General features: G+C 45.8%; 1 protein-coding gene across 1 annotated transcript; it reads left to right on the forward strand.

The window, feature by feature from the left end:
* Positions 1-7,229: 7,229 nt before the first annotated feature.
* Positions 7,230-19,994, forward strand: Nmral1 (NmrA like redox sensor 1). The gene is made up of 5 exons (XM_036198322.1): positions 7,230-7,332; positions 10,946-11,184; positions 17,939-18,188; positions 18,876-19,066; positions 19,701-19,994. Exons 1-5 carry the CDS (start codon positions 7,293-7,295, stop codon positions 19,878-19,880), a joined length of 900 nt encoding a protein of 299 aa, XP_036054215.1. The 5' UTR covers positions 7,230-7,292; the 3' UTR covers positions 19,881-19,994.

Genomic DNA, 19,994 nt, shown 5'->3' on the forward strand with positions numbered 1-19,994 from the left:
ACGGACAGGCCACGCCCCCAAGCTCCCAGCGGCTTGCGGGAGGCACGTGGCTAAGCTGATACTGCTTTCCACGCCCGTGCAGTGATTGTAGTCTACGTTCCGGAGAGTCAACAAAAGCCAAGTGTTTGTTGGTTGACACTGGTGGCTCCAGCCTGGAATCCCAGCACTCGGCGTGGGGGAGAGGGGTACTCAGGCAGGAGGATTGCCCTGAGTTTAAGGACAGTCTGAGATACAGTGTGAGACTTTGTAAAAAACAAACAAAAAACAGATTGGGGGATGTAACTTCTTGGGAAAGGATTATTGGATTCTAACACCGCAGAACAAACAAACAAAAAACAACCAAACAGAACTCCAAGAAACAGAGAGAAAGAAAAAAAAGAGAACGAATGTTTTACAGTGGCATAGTTTTCTTGCTTTAAACCTCTTTTTTTTTCTTGTTCTTTCCTTTTTCTTTTTTTTTTTTTTTTTTTTTTTTTTGAGACAGGGTTTCTCTGTAGCTTTGGAGGCTGTCCTGGAACACGCCTGTAATCCCAGCACTCGGGAGGCAAAGGCAGGGGGATCTCTGTGAGTTGTGAGTTCGAGGCCAGCCTGGGCTACCAAGTGAGTTCCAGGAAAGGCACAAAGCTACACAGAGAAACCCTGTCTCAAAAAAAAAAAAAAAAAAAAAAAAAAAAATTCCAGTTCTGAACAAGCTCTCTCACTGAGTTGTGTCTACCCAACCCCCTGATATTCTCTTTCTACCTCTCCATGTTCAGGTGTACAGTGCACCCACAGGCTAGGAAGATTTCCACACTACAATTGTTTGGGATTTTTAAAGATTTATTTATTATGTATACTGTGTTCTGCCTGTATATATGCCTGAAGGCCAAAAGAGAGCACCAGATCTCATTACAGATGGCTGTGAGCCACCATGTGGTTGCTGGGGATTTAACTCAGGACCTCTGGAAGAGCAGGCAGTGCACATAACCGCTGAGCCATCTCTCCAGCCCCAACGCTAGAATTGTTAACCAATTTTGCAGGATCTTTTTCTACTCAATACCATTCACAAATAACCAAGCAGTTCTGGAGCAGCCAGTTTATTTGATGACCAGAGAGTATGATGGTAACTTCTCCCTGAGCAGGACTAGGGTGTTAGATTTTAGGACCGAGTTACAAGGGGTGGTGTATACAAGCACACCTCAGAGCTTTCTTTTCTGTAATTTTATTATGGGGAGAGGATGCACTACTAGGGATTGAACTCAGGATCTCCAGCATGCTAAACAAAAACTCTACCACTGTGCTACATTATCAGAGCTTTTTATGGAGAAAGTTTCCAATAATCAGGGTACCACTTCTTTTTACCCCTAATTTATTCATTCCTGGATCTGTCCTGGCACCAATGGGTGTGCTATTATCATAATGAGTTTAAGGTCCTGGGTGTTCTGTTGGGGAGTGGGGGTGATCATTAGGGCATTTAATGGGTACCAGTTGGAAGCAAGACAAATGAGAGAAACCCATCTCTTCTTGGGGCAGTAGGCAGGTGTTGGACTCTGGGGAAGCAAGTCAACATCTGTTAAAAATCACTGTTGCTCTTAGTAAGTCCTTTATGTTTTTTGATGTTTTTTAAATCATATTTATTTATATTTTATGTATGAGTGCTCTGCATGTACACCTGCATGCCAGAAGAGAGCATCAGATCCTATTATAGATGGCTGTGAACCACCATATAATTGCTGGGAATTGAACTCAGGACCTCTGAAAGAGCAACCACTGCTCTTAACCCTTGAGCCCCAGTCCTTGATAACAGAAAGCATTCCTGACATTTGTGTTTCTGAAAGTAAGCAAAGATGTTCAGGATGGTCCAACATGACTTCCCAACCTACAGCTGCCTTAGACTCTTTCTTACTGCCTAGCTACTTTGAAGAAAAGGGCTGTCAATCAAATGGCTGTCCTTATGCCAGTATCAGTCATCTGGAACACACTACAGACACCCCGAGAAAGCTAATTGATGACCACAGATGATCACCTGGGTTCTGGAAGGCACAGCATCATCCAAGTCTGTTTCATCAGTTTGTATTGGACGTTTTGTTTTCAGAAATCTCAATGAACTTGAGGTGACCCTACAACTATGTCCACCTTGGCCAGAGGAGGAACGCTTTTCTTTGTGGCCTAGCAGAAAGATGGCAGTGACTGGAGCTAAGAGGCAAGGCTGATTACAGACCCTAAGAGCCTGAAGACTTGACATCCCTGTGACCAGGGCCTGCAGTCTCAGCTCTTTGCTCTTTCTTGCTGTCTTTTGACATGCACTGCCCTTCTGCCTGTGCTGGCTGCTCCCCGACTGTTTGTTGTCGAATAGCTGGCTGCCTGGACCCATTTACTGGTGCTCCTGCTGACCACTCAGATGTCTCTTGAGTCACCCACCATCTTCACTGATGTCTCTGCTGGTTCCTCCATCTTTTGTTTGTTTGTTTGTTTGTTTGTTTGTTTTTCAAGACAGGGTTTCTATGTATAACCCTGGCTGTCCTGAAGCTCTCTTTGTAGACTGGGCTGGCCTTGAATTCACAGAGATCTGCCTGTCTCTGCCTGCTCTTGTAGGAATCTAACAGAGTCGCTGTAGACAGGGTAATCATTAGAACAGTTGTTTTCCATAAGTCCCTTAAATAAATCTTGGGGTGGAAATTAGCGATTGTTTTCTGTGATTTCTACAGTTGTTTTTCTGAAGCAGCCTTACAGTCTTTGCATGACTTTGGTCACAGGACACTGCTGGCCACCTGAAGCTCTGGGATTATTCGGCACTGCAAACACAACAAGGACTAATGTAGCAGGGAGTGATGCCTTCCTTCAGAAAAACATAGAGATTAGATCAGGGACTTTGGTATGAGGAACTTGTTTACCCAAAAGACAACTTTGTGAAACAATCAATAAATATGCCTTTGTACAGCTGTTCAAGGTTCAGTCCATCAGAGGCTGGACCTCCCTGCTGCCACACTAAAAAATTCATTGTAGATGGAAAAAAGGAAGTATCTTCAACAAATGGTGCTGGCATAACTGGATGTCAATATGTAACAGATTACAGATAGATCCATATCTGTCACCGTGCCCAAAACTCAAGTCCAAGTGGATCAAAGACCTCAACATAGATCCAGTTACACTGAACTTGATAGAAGAGAAAATAGGAAGTACTCTTGAACACATTGGCACCCGAGATCACTTCCTAAATATAACACCAGTAGCACAGATACTGAGAGCAACAATTAATAAATGGGACCTCTTGCCGGGCGGTGGTGGCACACGCCTGTAATCCTAGCACTCGGGAGGCAGAGGCAGGTGGATCTCTGTGAGTTCAAGGCCAGCCTGGTCTACAGAGCTAGTCCAGGACAGGCTCCAAAGCTACAGAGAAACCCTGTCTCAAAAAACCAAAATAAATAGGACCTCTTCAAACTGAGAAGCTTTTGCAAGGCAAAAGACATGGTCAATAAGACAAAAAGACAGCCTAAAGAATGGGAAAATACCTTCACCAACCCCACATCTGACAGAGGACTGATCTCCAAAGTATATAAAGAACTGAAGAAACTAGACATCAAAATACTGAACAATCCAATTTAAAATGGGCTAAAGAGGGGTTGGGGATTTAGCTCAGTGGGGAGCGCTTGCCTAGCAAGTACAAGGCCCTGAGTTCGATCCTCAGCTCCACATTTAAAAAAAAAGGGGGGGCTAACAAACTAAACAGAGAAAGCTCAAAAGAAGAATCACAAATGGCTGAAAGACATTTAAAGAAATGCTCAATATCCTTAGTCATCAAAGAAATGCAAATCAAAACGACTCTGAGATACCACCTTACACCTGTCAGAATGGCTATGATCAAAAACAATAATGACAGTCTATGTTGGAGAGGATGCGGAACAAGGGAACACTCCGCCACTGTTGGTGGGAATGCAAACTTGTACAACCACTGAGGAAATCAGTATGGCGGTTTCTCAGAAAATTGGGAATTGATCTACCTCAAGACCCGGCCATACCACTTTGGGGCATATACCCAAGGAATGCTCAACCATACCACAAAGATACATGCTCAACTATGTTCATAGCAGCATTATTCGTAATAGCCAGAACCTGAAAACAACCTAGATGCCGGTCAACTGAAGAATGGCCTAAGAAAATGTGGTACATATAAACAATGGAGTACTACTCAGCAGAGAAAAACAATGACAGCATGAAAATTGCAGACAAATGGATGGAACTAGAAAATACCATCCTGAGTGAGGTAACCCAAACCCAGAAGAATGTGGTATGTACTCACTCATAAGTGGATTCTAGATATAAAGCAAAGAATAATCAGACTGTAACCCATAGAACCATGGAGGATATATATATATATACATATATACATATACACACACACATATATATATAGCATGGGGGACCCTAGGATGACTGTGGCTTCTAATAAATTTTGGTTTTACTCAATTACTGAGGAAGCCACAGTTGAACATTTCACTATTGAGATAAGAATTTATACTGTATCAAGCTGATAATAGAAAAATAAATAAATTAATTAATTAAAAAATAAAAATAGGGGTTGGGGATTTAGCTCAGTGGTAGAGTGCTTGCCTAGCAAGAACAAGGCCTGGGGCTCAATCCTCAGTTCCAAAAAATAAGTAAATAAATAAAAATAAAAAATAAAAACATAAAAATAAAAAAAGAGAAAACAAAAACAAACAAACAAAATCATTGTAGAATGACTTCTCTCTTTGGCCAACCTACAGCACACAGAACACGTGACCACCTTCTGACTGCTGGGACTAAAGGTGTGTGCCATCACTGTCCGATGTTGTTTCCTCTGTCTTGAGTCTGCCAACTCTACTAAAAAGAGAAAAGAACAAAAAACGACACCAAACCAAACCCTCCAGATGAGAAACTACTGGGTGGACCTACAGTACCCATGGCCAGCCCTCTATGTGACCTAAGCAGCCTGAAGAGGGTGCTCAGACCAATGACCAGTCATAGACACTTGCTATGGACAAACCTCAGCTATTTGTTTTGGACCAATCACAGCCAGTCTCTTAGCGTCAGTCACGGTCATCTGTTTACTAGGTCACAGGAGACGTGTTCCCTCTCTTTCCTAGATGGAAATAGTTGCAAGATGCCGAGTTCACTGAGGCTTCTTGATAAGCAACACGTTGGTATAAACAGATTTTGCAACAGCCTTACCTACCAAAGCTGTGTCTTCAGGAGCTAATGCAATAGTTACAATTGTCAGTTTTCTCCAGGTGTCTGTGGGGTGTTCCAGCTGGCTGGTGCTGGCATAATCCAGTCCAGCTGGCTGTGTGAATGACAGTTCTTTTACATAAGGCGGAAGAAATTCCAACAGCTGCTAATGAGGGAATTGATTGCCCCATCCCCCAAAGGCTCTGCTCATCCGATGGAAAATGAACCAGAAGGCGTGCTTACAAAAAGAACCTCAAGAAACTATCATTAACATTTAATAGAGATTTTAACAGATGTTTACAATGCGCTACAAATGTCCAACACCTGCTCAGTACCCGAGAAAGACATGGACTCCCTTTGTCTTGTCTCATTGGCACAGAAGCATAATGGGGTGGCAGAGATGGCAATATAAAATAAATTCATGAATGGATGCCCATGCTCCTATTCATCCCCTCTCACACATGGGCCTCCTGTAAGCAACCCCAATGAAATCATTAAGAAAGAAAATGATTTTCTTAAAAAATCATTAAGAAGCTACAGTGGTGGCGCATGCCTTTAATCCCAGAACCCAGGAGGCAGAGGCAAGTGAGTTTGGGACCAGCCTGGTCTACATAGTGAGTTCCAGGACAGCCAGGACTGTTATGTGGAGAAACCCTGCCTTGAAAAAAAAAATCATTTAAGAAAAAAATCACTAGAGAGATGTTTCAGTAGTTAAGAGTACTTGCTGCTCTTCCAGAGGATCCCAGTTCAGTCCCCAGCACCCACATCGGGCATCTCACAACCACATGCAACTCCAATTCCAGGAGACCAAACACCCTCTTCTCTTCTTCACAGATACCTGCATGCACATGCACCAACACATACACACAAAGTGTAAAATAGAATAAAATATTTTAAATATTTTTAAATGTTTAAAATCTAATGATTTTAATAAAATTTAAATAGTTTTTAAAATGTTTAAAATGGAATAAAAGACAAAAAACAGCAAATATGAAAACAGAAGAAAGACTGGCTGGAAAGGGAGGTCATCAACAGGAACAGGAAGAGAACAACAAAAAAGTAAGGGTGTGTGTGAATGTAGCTCTGTGAGTTCGAGGCCAGCCTGGTCTACAGAGAGCGTTCAGGACAGCCAGGGCTACACACAGAGAAACCCTATCTCAAGAAAACGAAACAAAAAAACATGAATGAATGAATGAATGAATGAATGAATGAATAACTTGCAGTTCCCGCAAGAGTAAGTCAGGCTTACTAAAGAAGGTTTAGAGACACGGACACTTAATCGCGAGATGACAGCCAATATGTGCTGATAGATGTTCATGTATTTATTAAAATAGTAACCAAGCCAGGTGTGGCATCAGGCAGGTGAGGCAGAGCGTTGTCTACCTATCGAGTTCGACGTGGGACCTCATCAATAATGATGATGATGGTGGTGGTGATGCTAAGAACATTTTATGAGTTTAGATCAATGTTTAACATAATGTGTATATATAACTAACCAAGCATGGTAATCCATACCTCTAATTCCAGCACTCTGGAGGCTGAGACAGGTATTCTGTCCAGCAGAGACTCCGCCTCCCACCCCAGCCCCAACCCCAGTCACGTGCCCAGTGTGCTCAGGACAAAACGGTCCTGCACACTTAGGGCGGTGCGCTCGTCCAAACGCTTAAAGCCAGAAGAAGCTGCAGCTTGGAGGGAGGAACCATCCCTGAACGGGGAGGGGAGGGCAGATTGAGTGAGCAGAAGCAGGGTCAGGACCAGGACCGCAGGGGCTCGGAAGCCTGGCAACCGGCTGACCCCAAGCACGGTGCACCCGGAGGGGCTCTGCAAGGTAGCCTGGAGGCTGCAGTGGGGGCTGGCGGCTTGCACAGGAGCGACCTCCCCCCTTTAGTGGACTCTGCGGCAGGCCGGCGGGTCCCGCCAAACCCCACACTTCCCCAACTCCCCCTCCCAGCCTTTGTCACCCGAGTTGTGATCTGGCCTGGAAGCGGAGACCCGGGGCACTGGGTATTGCCAGACCGGATCTCAGAACGCATTCAGGAACCAGACGGCTCCAGGCAGAGATCCTGCCCTTCGCCAACTCTGCGACTCCGGACCTCCGGGGCCCCATGGCCGATAAGAAACTGGTGGTGGTTTTTGGAGCCACAGGTGAGCGAGTCAGGCCTGGTAAGGTCGGCCGAGCCAGGGCCTCCCGCCCCTCATTTGCAGGAAGATCTTGCAGGAAGAGTGGCTGTGGTTCTCACACTTATGGGTGGGCAGGGCGGCAAAACCAGAGTGCAAATTGGTCTTGAATGTGTGTGTGTGTGTGTGTGTGTGTGTGTGTGTGTGTGTGTGTATGTATGTATGTATGTATGCGGGCGTGGTGGCTCACACACCTTTAATCCGAGGCCTAAGAAGTCAGAGAGGCACGTGGCTTTCTGAGAGTTCAAGGCCAGATGGTCTACAGAGCAACTTCTATGTGTTTGTGTATGCATGTGTGCTGGAACGTGTATTTGCACAGAATTCCAAAATTAAATGTTCTTCCTCTCCCTCCCCCAATTAACAAATTTTCTTGGTATTGAACCAGAGTATATGTAAATATTGGTCACATTTTCAAACATCAGCTTTTTACTTTGCTTCCATACACTTCCCCACCCTCTCTACCTGTTTTCCTTTCAGATATATTCTTTTTTTAAATTAATTTTTTATTATTTTATTTTTGAATGTCGAATGTCGTTTATTGAAGGAGGGAGGAGGTCTTAAATACCGGCTTACAGCACAATGGGAGAACTCCAGAGGGCAGAAGTTTACTACCCATGTTTTACAATCTGGTGTCTAAGGTGTTAACGCCCAATATTCAGGATACACAGACAAGGAACTTTCAGATATATAACCAGGCAGATCTTTGTGAGTTCGAGGCCAGCCTGGTCTCCAAATAGAGTTCCAGGAAAGGCGCAAAGCTACACAGAGAAACCCTGTCTCGGAAAAAAACAAAACAAAACAAAACAAAACTTCCTGGGTTAATGATTCCTAGGACTTCCCAAATCCTGGGCAAGGGCGATACCTCTGAATTATATGCTGAACTGCTGAATCATGTTGGTAGTGGGATTCTTCATCTATTTATTTTAAGTGGTGTTTTTCAAGCATGTATGCCTGTTGGATTAGACATGGATGCTGGATCCCCTGGAATTAGAGTTATGATTGTCAGCCACATGTGAGTGCTGGGAATCATACCTTGGTCCTCTGTATGAGCAGCCTTAACTGCAAAGCCACCTTTCCAGCCCCATTATTTATTTTATTTTGAGAAGGGTCTTACTGTGTAAACATGTAAAGATTTAAGGCTAATCTCATCCTTTGGGAGCAGAAAGCAGGTGGATCTCTTGACTTCCGAGTCAGCCAGGGTTACCCAGCCAGGGCCTTCTCAAAATCAAATGGAAATGGTGCTGAGAAGATTGGAAAGATGCCTTGTTGCCCCTGGCTGTCCTGGAACTCGCTCTGTAGGCCAGGCTGGCCTCAAGCTGACAGAGATCCGCCTGCCTCTGCTTCTTGAGTGCTGGGATTAAAGCTTTGTGCTACCACCACCTGGTTATATCTTTATTCAAGAGAAGTCTCACTGTGTAGTCCAGGTGGCCTTGAACTTGTTAAAAACACTTTGAATTTTGTGTTGTGGGTGTACACATTGCCACTGGGCACGTTTGGAGGTTGAAAGTACAACTTTCAGAAAAATTGGTTCTCTCTTTCCACCATTTGGGTCCCAGAGGTGGAGCTCAGGTGCTAGGCTTGGCCTCCAACCCCTTTTACCCACCAAGCCAGTCAATGGTTCACGGCCTGGGGACTTCTGGTCCTGCTTCCTCGCCCTCCTCAGTGGTCCTATGGTCAACTATGCTTGTGGTGCAGGAGATGGAAGCCAAGACTTCACACAAGTCAGACACTCTACCTCTGATTTGTGCCCACCCACCCCTGTGATACAGTTAAAAAAAAGTTTTGGTTTTGGTTTTGGTGTTTTGAGGCACAGTCTTACTTTGTAGGTCTGGCTGGCCAGGAACTCACTGTGTATACCAAACCGGCTTTGAACTCAGAGATCCATCTACTCCTGCTTTCTGAGTGCTGGGATTAAAGGCTTATGCCACCACACCTGGCCCAATTTCCCTCTTTTAAGGTGGATTGTGTCATCCAAGCAGGCTGGCTTTAAACTCCTGAGGTCCCAGCTGCCCTCCCTCCTCAGCTCCTGGACTAGCTGAGACAACAGGTAGACTGGCCAGTGCCTGTTTAGAAAATGTTATAAAAGGAGGCTGGGATGCCAGGCTGTGGGGGTGCAGGCCTTTAATCCCAGCACTCAGGAGGCAGAAGCAGGTGGATCTCTGAGTTCAAGGCCAGCCTGGTCCACAAAGCAAGTTCAAGGACAGCCAGGGCTGTTACACAGAGAAACCCTGTCTTGGGGAAAAAATAATAAAATGAATAAGTAAATAAATGGAAGCTGGAGAGGCAGCTCAGGGTTGAGTGCATTTGCTCTTGGTTTGGTTTTTATTTTAGTTTTTCATTTTTTTTTGTTTTTTGAGACAGGGTTTCTCTGTAGTTTTGGTGCCTGTCCTGGATCTCTGTAGACCAGGCTGGCCTGGAACTCACAGACATCTGCCTGGCTCTGCCTCCTGAGTGCTGGGATTAAAGGCGTGCACCACCGCTGCCCAGCTAAAAACAAATAAAACTTATTTATAAAAAAATATTATAAAGGACACACATATGCTGCTAGCTAGAGATGTAGGGAAGAGTGCTTGCCACCAAAACTAGCAATATGCATGTGCAAACATGCACACACTGTATAAATATGGGAAAAAAACAAAGATGTAGGTTGATCTTGAACTGACAGAAGCCAGTCACCAAAGGCCACAAACATGATTCCATTTGCATGAAAGTCAACAAAGGGCAAATCCCAAGTAAATTAACAGTTGATGTTAGTGGACGGGAAATGAAGATGAGGCCTCTTTGGGAGTGAGGACACAGCATGGTAGAAGGGAGTAAAAATGGTTACACAATTCAGTGATTCTATTAAAAAGCATTTTATTATATATTTTATCCCTTTGTTATTTTGTATGTGTATGTATGGTCCTCGGGATTGAGCCTAGGGTCTCATGCATTCTAGGAAAACATACTACTATTGAACTACACCATCAGCCCCTGAATTAAACATTTTAAAAGGCAAAGAACTGCTTACAGAAGACCTAACTTCAGTTCCTACCACTCATGTCGGTCCGCTCACAACTGTCTGTAACTCTGATTTTAGGGGATCTAATGTCCTTTTCTGGCTGCCATGGACACCAGACACATGTGTGCTACACATGTATACATGCAAACACTCAGACACATAAAACACATCTTAAAAATAAAATTAAACAGCATGCTGTGGTGGCTCATGCCTATATTCCCAACGTTCTGGAGAATGAGGTCAGAAGAAAAAACATTCCAAGTCTCTAAAAAGAAAAACCTAGTAAGGAAGCTGAATGTGGTAGTGTATTTCTTTAATCCTAGCACTTGGGAGGCAGAGGCAGGGGGATCTCTGTGAGTTCAGGGTTCGCCTGGTCTACATCTGAGTTCCAGATCAGCCTGGGCTACCCAGTGAGATTCCGTGTAGCAACCTCCCCCAAAATCTAGAAAACCTAAAAGTAGTTTAAGAACACTGATGTGTTTCTGGACATTTTTTGCCCTGGTGGAGCAATCCCTTCTGGGCTCTACTCTCTCTAACTCTGGCAGGTGTGACCCTCGAGATCTATTTGACTCTTCACAGGGGCCCAAGGTGGCTCAGTGGCACGCACATTGCTGGAAGATGGGACATTCAGGGTTCGAGTGGTAACAAGGAATCCTGAGCAGAGAGCAGCCAAAGAGCTGATGCTGCAGGGCGCTGAAGTTGTGCAAGGAGATCAGGATGACGAGGCTAGCATGGAGCTGGCACTGACCGGAGCTCATGCCACCTTCATTGTGACCAACTACTGGGAGAAGTGCAGCCAGGACCGTGAAGTCAGGCAGGTAAGGTGTGAGGAGATGAGGCCTGTGGCCCCCAGCTGACCCAGAAGGCAGCTCTGACTTGCCAGGGTGGGCTGAGCACGTCAGGCCTTGCTCTTTTCTTATTGCTCTTCAGACACAGATGGAGGACACCCTCGCCTAGCTCTTGAACCCTTGCAGGGTAAACCACTGCATCCTACAGCTCATAGGACAAAGGTCTGGTTGGAACAATTTGTCTCCTTAGTCCTAGGAAACCCTTGTGAGCCCCCCGGGACCACAGTAACTATACTCTAGTCCAAAGCTATAGAAAGCATCTCACAGTTCTAAAAGTTGGACATCCAGATTAAGTTGCCTGTTATTGCTTGGTCATTGGTCTTTTTTGAGGGGCCTTGCGCTTGCTAAGCCAGTGCTCTACCCACTGAGCTAAATCCCCAACCCGCTAAATCCCCAACCCCGAGGCTTATTCTTAATTATGACTGTGCAGCCTTAGCTTGGCTTTTTTCTTGCCAGCTTTTCTTTTTCTTTTTCTCTTTCTTTTTTTTTTTAAGACCTTCAAAGAATATCCTTTATTCTGCTAATTTCCTAGGGGTTCACAGAGCCTCCCCTATCATTTGACTACAAAGCATATACCAGCAAATAACACTTGCTGCAACAGTGGCTTCATATTCTTTCCTACCGTGTTTCGGCGGTCGGGACAGGCTTCCGCCTACACTTGTCCACAGCCCAGGCTCTGTGCTAAGCACTTCCCACTCATCATCTTGTTTCTTTCAGCAGGACATGACTGGGATCCACGTGGCCTGAGACTGGCGGCATGGACTCTGGAGGGCTACAAGAACTCAGCCCTGTCACTAGTGGATCTTTGGGTGACTGCTGGGCAGGTCCTAGTGGCATCCTCTGAGGAGCCAAAGCAAGCTTTTCTCTCGCAGGGGTACTTACTGCAAACACCTACCTGCACAGTTGTATTTTTTTATTAAATATATTTATTTATTAAAAATTTTTTCATTTTACATACCAACCCCAGTTCCCCTTCCCTCCCCTTCTCCAGCCTCCTTACCTCCCTCCTCACCTCCCTCCCATTCAACCCCCATCCACTCCTCAGAGTGGGTAAGGCCTCCCATGGTAGTCAACAAAGTCTGGCATACCAAGTTGAAGGAGAGCCTAGTCCCTCCCCATTGTATCAAGGCTGAGCAAGGTATCCCACCACAGGGAATAGGTTCCAAAAAGCCAGTTCATGCACCTGGGATAAGTCCTGGTCCTGCTGCCAGGGACCCCACAAACAGATCAAGCCATACAACTGTCACCCACATTCAGCAGGCCTATTTTGGTCCCATGCAGGTTCCCGAGCTGTCAGTCCAGAGTCAGTGAGCTCCAACTAGCACCGGTCAGCTGTCTCTGTGGGTTTCCCCATCATGATCTTGACCCCCTCTTCTTTTTCTTTTTGGAATGTCGAACATCATTTATTGAAGGAGGGAGGAGGTCTTAAATACAGGCTTACAACACAATGGGAGAACCCCGGTTGGCAGAAGTTCGCTTCTGATGGATTTTTTTTTTTTTTTTAAGCCGAGGATCGAACCCTGGGCCTTGTGCTTGCTAGGCAAGCGCTCTACCACTAAGCTAAATCCCCACTCCACCCCACCTGCTCCTGATGTTTTACAATCTTGCATCTAAGCTGTTAATGCCCAATATGCAGGATACACAGACAAGGAACTTCCCTTAAGCATTCAGGAGGGTGGAATCTCTCTCACAGGGAATCAGCATAGGGAGGCTATAAAGGTCAAGGTCAGCAAGCAAGGCAACAGTTACCCAAAACGGGGGCCAGGGACCTATAGGTCCCCCCTTTTACTAAAAAAAAAAAGAGCTTCTGACTTAGGTTGCGTGGGATGTCAGCAGGTCACCTTACCCGTCACGGAGACACCTGTCCAGGCCACACAGGTGTTGTGTCTTAGGTTGGCAACCGCCCCCCAGGCATTACCGGTCTCTGAATACTCATTATCATACAGGCTCATTTGTGTGTGAGCTGCAGAGTTAACTGTTGCCACAGATATCTAAGTGGCGCTGGGCTTGCAGTTGCACAGTTGTATTTTAACCTGGTTCCTACAACATGCTTTCCTTTTTTTTTTTTTTGTGGCAAAACCCATTTTTTTTAGTCTTCCTATCATGTGTTAAGGTTTCATGTTATGTCCTACATCAGGTATAAAAATATATTTTCTGGCCAGGTATGGTTGTACACGCCTTTAGCCCCAACATTGGGGGGGGGCAAAAGGAGGAGGGGGTCTCTGTGACTTTGAAGCCAGCTTGGTCTACATAGTGAATTCCAGGACAGCCAGAGCTACACAGTGAGGCCCTGTCTCAGAATATGTGTGTGTGTGTGTGTATGTGTGTGTGTGTTTGTGTGTATTTCTTGAATTGTTTTTTCCCTCTAGACCTAGTTTTTGGGAAACTGAGGTAGAGTTCTAACTAACAGATAGCTAGTTATCTCAAAGAACTATTTATTAAATAATCCATCTCCCCCAACCCTTGCACTTGAAATCATACACACATTTCTGTGTGCCTGGGTCTGTCTGAACTCTCTGTGTTGCCCATCAGTCTCTCTGATTTGATCATGATGACTGAACTCAGCTGGCAGAGAATCCGAGCCTCTGAGGACTCTGTTAGACTGTGCCTTGTGCCCACCTTGGTACCACCAGCATATATCACCACTGCCTTCAGAACTACCTCTCATCCTCATCCTGTACTCTCCTAAATGAATGGCAGAACTGGCAGAATTCCAAAAAGTGCCAATCTGGCTGGAATTCCATTGATTTTATGGGCTGATTTGGGAAGGAGCTTGTACTCAGGCAACTCACAGAATGCCCTGCTGGGTCTTCAGTTGACACTGGTATCTTAGGTAGCTTATGGTTTAAAAACAGTCTTGACAGCTTTTCTTAACTTATCCTATCTACCTTATGCTTCTGGGCTCTTCCCGTTCTCTTACTTCTGGTAAATCTTACTCTTACCCTGTGGGTGGCTGGGTGGCTGGGTGGCTGGCCCCTGGAGTCCTCTCCTTCTCTGGCTACTTCTTTCACTCTCTCTTCACTCCTCCATCTCTTTTTTCCTCCTCCCAGAGTTCTCCTTCTACATATTCTCCCTGCCTGCCAGCCCCACCTGTCCTTTCTCCTGCCTTGCTATTGGCCATTCAGCTCTTTATTAGGCCATCAGGTGTTTTAGACAGGCAGAGTTAAACAAATGCAACGTAAACAAAAGTAACACACCTTAAAATGATAGCCTACAACAGTTGCCAGCAAGGTCACAGTCCCTTCTAACACTCCAGGAAGCGTGCTTCCTCAGCTCTTCTAGCTTCTGTGGCTCTAGGTGTGCCTAAGCTTATGTATCACACCAATACATGCCTCCATATTCTCCTGGGTTCTTGTGGGTTTTATTTTGGCAGGGAAGGATGAGACACAAGGTCTTGCTATGTAGCACAAGTGCACCTGGAGCTTGTAACCTTGAATGTTAGGATTATAGGCATATGCCACCATGCCTGGAGGCAGCAGCGGCAGCGGCTTCTTCTGCTTCTTCTTCTTCTTCTTCTTCTTCTTCTTCTTCTTCTTCTTCTTCTTCTTCTCCTCCTCCTCCTCCTCCTCCTCCTCCTCATCATCATCATCATCATCATCATCATTACTATTATTAATTTTTAAAAATTTTATGTTTATGGCATTGTCTGTTACTTTTCTATTGCTGTGAAGGGACACTATGACCAAGGCAACTTGTATTTATTAGGGCTCATGGTTCCAGAGGTTTTGAGACCATGATCATCATGGCAGGAAGCATGGCAGTGGAGGAGTATCTTGATCCATGGGTTTGAGGCTCAAAGAGAGCCACCTGGGAATGGTATGGGCTTTTAAAACCTCAAATCCCAACCCCAGTGACACACCTCCAACAAAGTCATACCTCCTAATTCTTCCCAAACAGTCCCACCAGTGGGATCAAGTACTCAAGCCTACAGGGACTGTTCCCATTCAAACCACCACAGGTGTCTTGTCTGCATATGTCTGTGCACCTCTTGCATGCAGTGTCCACAGAGACCAGGAGAGGGCATCAGATTCCCCTGGAGCTGGAGTTACAGACATTTGTAAGCGGCCTTGTCGGTGCTGGGAAATGAACCTGGGTTCTCTGGAAGAGCAGCCAGTGCTTTAAACCAATGAGCCATCTCTCCAGCCCCATAGCTCTCTTCTCTTAGGAGGATATTTATTTTGGATTTTAGGATTAATGTGATTAATCTAGGATAATCAAATCTCAAGACTGTTAACACTATCTACAAAGACCCTGTCCCCAAATCAAGTCATATTTAAACGCTTGCAGGGGTAAGGTATGAGTAGATCTTTTGGGGTGCTGCGATTACATATCCCCAACTTTAATGGCATGGATCATTGTTTATTAACCAGTGGGGTCACAACGGTTGGACCACTTGTCCTGGGTCACACAGCCCAGTAGACCTGAGTGGCCTTTTCCTGTATAATATTACAGGGACCAGCCTTAATATTATACATCCCAGGGGCTGAGGAGAGAGGACTATTTTCGGGAAATAGAATCTCAGCACACCGAGCTTCATAGTCCACTTGTTTTAATTCCTCTTGCACATCATCCTATACACACAGCTTCAGTTCTGTTCTCGTGCCTAGCTCCTTTCTTGCCTGGTTTCTCTCTATACTTATCTACTGCTCCGTCTAAGTTCTATCTTAATTCTCTCGTCTTAACTCTGCCTCACCTAGGGCCTTTTCAGCTTGTTCTTACCCAGCTAGTACTTCCCCATCTGACTCATCTTTCATCTCATCCTCTAGTTCTCTCTTCTAGCCCTTCAATCTAGTTCTTCCCCATCTCAGTTTGTTCCTCTCCAGTTCTTACCGTCTAGTTCTTCCATTCTCTTTTCTCTTCTGTCTCTCATGCCCTGGAAGTCCTGGTATATAAAGCCAGGCTTCCAGGGTCAAACAGAGGGGTGATAAGAGGCAATAACTGTTAATTATCATTTGCAACCCCAAAGAGAAGTGACCAATGGGGAAATGAATTAACTAAAGGCTAAATTCAGGTAATATCTAAGAAGAGGGAATCTTATGTGCTCAACTATAGTCTTAAACGTGGTAGGAAATGTTAAGACTCTTTAAGTTGCTAGGTCAATGGGAGAAAATAAAACTGTCTTCTTTTTCCTGTGGCTCCTATCTGTCCAAGCTATCTGCCATTTATCTGCTGTGTCGGGGAAAGTGTGCTCAGTCGCAGGCAACCTGTGTACAGGTAGATGCCTCTGGTGATAGTTAAAGGGAGATCTGGAAGTAGAGGTAAGGTTTGGGAAAGGAGGAAGTTAAGCTTAATTGGCACATCCGCCAGGCCTTCTCTAACAGGTAGCCTGGATGCTTAAGTCTGTTCTTAGAGAGTACAGAGGGATCTCTGCTAAGGTACTTTCCTCCATCTGGGGATGGACCTGGCCGGATGCTGCCAATGACGGTAATTACAGGGAGGCTTGAACTGGGGTTCTGGCTGAGCATAGCTGTCAGCACAGAAGGTTATCTAAATATTCCTAGAAGTGGTTAGGTAAGGAGTTAGAAGTCTATAAAGTTAGTAAGGCTGTAAGAAAGGAGGGTCTGAGCTAAATTGTGTAAAGCTATTACTTAACATCCACCTGACCTAGGCGGTGTCTCCTTGTGGAATTTACCTTAAATCAGGAGACTTTCATGTGGACTATTATTACTGCTAGTCCTTGAAAGTAGCCAAGGGAGAGTTCTGATTCCAGAGAAAGCCTTTCCTGAGGCTGTTGTTCTCCAGATACCTTGAATGTGTATGTCCAGAGAGTGATCAGTCCACACTGTTAACCCTTCTTAGGGAAAAGTCAATTGGGAAAACTATGAAGGCACACATGATTTTCATAACAGAATGGTGATATATAACAAGCCAAATAACACCAAAAGCTCCTTGGAATTTGGCTTCCTCTGGAGGAATTCCTTGATCCCTCCAGGTAGTGACTTTGCCATAACCAGCTGAATTTTTTTTTTTTTGGTTTTTTTTCGAGACAGGGTTTCTCTGTGTAGCTTTGCGCCTTTTCCTTGAACTCACTTGGTAGCCTAGGCTGGCCTCAAACTCAGAGATCCGCCTGGCTCTGCCTCCGAGTGCTGGGATTAAAGGCATGCACCACCACCGCCCAACTGAATTCTTATGATATATTCCTGCAGCCCACAGCAGCCTTTGTGCTTAGCCATCAAGCTGTAGCATCTCCAAAGATGACTCTGAGCTCACCAGTCAAGTCAGCTAAGTTCTGTGGTCAGCAAAGATGGGGCATGCACATCAAAAAGGTTTCTAGGCACCCCTTCCCAAGGCAGGCTTGCTCCCTTTTTAAGTGTTTGGTTTTTTTGGTTTGTTTTTTTGTTTTTTTGAGCTGAAGATTGAACCCAGGGCCTTGCGCTTGCTAGGCAAGCACTCTACCACTGAGCTAAATCCCCAACCACCCCCCCCCCTTTTTTTAAGATGGGGCCTCATGTAGCTGAAGTTGGCCTTGAACTCCTGATCTTCCTGACTTCACCTCTGACCTCACTTTCCCCTAGTGTGCACAGTGAGGTATACTTAAGAAAACCCGTGATTTTAAAAGTGACCCTGGAGTTTGAAAGCTTAGTGTAGTGCTGTATGTGAGCATTATTCCAGAGCAGAGGGCTTGGTAGGTGGTCTGGCTTTTAGCATCACAGATAGGGGAGGAAGGTCAGGGACACACACAGCCTTTCTCTTACCCTTGTGGTCTCTCCTTCCTGCTTCCCAGGGTAAGCTTCTAGCAGATCTAGCCAAACGCCTGGGCCTCCATTATGTCGTCTACAGTGGCCTGGAGAACATCAGCAAGCTGACAGAGGGAAGGTTGGCAGCAGGCCACTTTGATGGCAAAGGGGAGGTGGAGGAGTATTTCCGAGACATCGGTGTTCCCATGACCAGTGTGCGGCTGCCTTGCTATTTTGAGAACCTCCTTTCCTATTTCCTGCCCCAGAAAGCTGCAGATGGAGAGAGTTACTTGCTGGGTGAGTGTGCCCTACCCTACACAGTGAAATACAGTTCGCAGCTTATGAGGTCACAGGCTTGGCAGAATGTGGGGTGGTTACCAGATCACTTTGGGTCTAAGCCCAGGCTCCCTGACATTAGGCTTGAGACTAGGAGAGTCATCTAACTTAGGTAGGCCTCGACTTAAATTCTGTGACATGGGTTTAACACAATGATCCCTTGGAGTAATAAGAAAACCAGCCAAGGTTATACTGCTTTCAGAACAGGAAGTGGAAGATGTAGATAGTGTCTTCCAGCCAGTCTGTAAACAAACTGGATGCCTGATCAGCTTGGAAGGAACTTCAGCCAACTTGTGTCCTTCCAGTCGGTCAGCGGATTAGAGCAGGAGGTTCTAGAGGCCAAAGCTGGAGGGGCTGCTGCCTGCTGGAGGCCAAACTGGAGGGGCTGCTGCCTGCTGGCCATTCTTTGCCCTCTGACTACCACTCGCCTTCATGTGAGGATACAGGCACAGGGTTTAGGAGTCCTATCTGTCCAGGGAACGACAGACCACTGGTACAGACTTAAGAGTTTGTAGAACTTGAGTACTGCTACATGAAGACAAACCAATACTGAGATGTCCAGAGGACTGGCTGCTGGGAAACCAGCTGCCAATCTCCTCCCCTGAGGAACTCTGTCCCTGCTAGCACACTTATCTGTTCTCACCACAGACTTGCCCATGGGTGATGTCCCCATGGATGGAATGGCGGTGAGTGACCTGGGCCCCGTGGTGCTCAGCTTGCTGAAGAAGCCAGGAGAGTATGTAGGGCAGAACATTGGACTCAGCACCTGCAGGCACACTGCAGCAGAGTATGCTGCCCTGCTGACCAGACACATTGGCAAGACTGTACACCATGCAAAGGTGGGTTCCTCCCTCCCCAGTGCTGTGAAGCCCCAGATCTTGCAAGATGTCCCTAACTCTTATTATTAGGTTATTATTATTGTTTGTTTGTTTCGAGACAGGCAGGTGGATCTCTGTGAGTTCGAGGCCAGTCTGGTCTACAGACTGAGTTCCAGGACAGCCAGGGCTACACAGAGAAACCCACCTAGGGTGGTGAGGTGGGGCGGATAAATAGAAAGGGCACTAAGTGGCCATGTGGCTTTAAAAAGAGGTGGGGCTAAGCCAGGGTTGTGGGGGACCTAAGAAGCTCAAGAGTTCAGACCGGTTTGAAAGAAAAAGGAATCGTTTTGGCTTTTGAACAAGGACATGATGTAGCAGATTTCAGCTCTGAAAGGCACTGAAGGCTTTCATCTCACGACTTTGAAAGAACAGCCTTTAAACTGATTGGTGTCAGTAGCCTGTGAGAAGCCACGGTTTCCATACTTCTGACTTTCTGGTTGGTAGTGTTCGCGTGGCCTCATAGTGAGGACCTGAGTTAGTGACCACAGGACCAACACAGCTATTCCCTGGCTTCCCAGGACTCGGGAGGAAGCCAAGCCTACCTGGCATCACCAGGGCTGTGGAGGAAATAGGCATGTGGGCTTTCTGTTTCCAGACAACTCCTGAGGAATACGAGAAGCTTGGCTTCCCAGGGGCCCGAGACTTGGCCAACATGTTCCGTTTCTATGCCCTGAAACCTGACCGGAACATTGATCTAACCCTGCAACTCAACCCCAAGGCCCAAACACTGGACCAGTGGTTAGTGCAGCACAGAGGGGACTTTGCACAGCTGTGATCTTGAAGCCCTCAGCTGAGGATTAAGAGGTACAGCCATCCTTTCTTGTGTACAGTTTTGTGGTTTTGGAGTTTTTTTTCCCCCCAAATAAAACCATTGTTCTCACAGATAGTT

Source organism: Onychomys torridus, chromosome 8, assembly GCF_903995425.1.
Source record: "Onychomys torridus chromosome 8, mOncTor1.1, whole genome shotgun sequence".
In the NCBI taxonomy this organism is placed as follows: domain Eukaryota; kingdom Metazoa; phylum Chordata; class Mammalia; order Rodentia; family Cricetidae; genus Onychomys; species Onychomys torridus.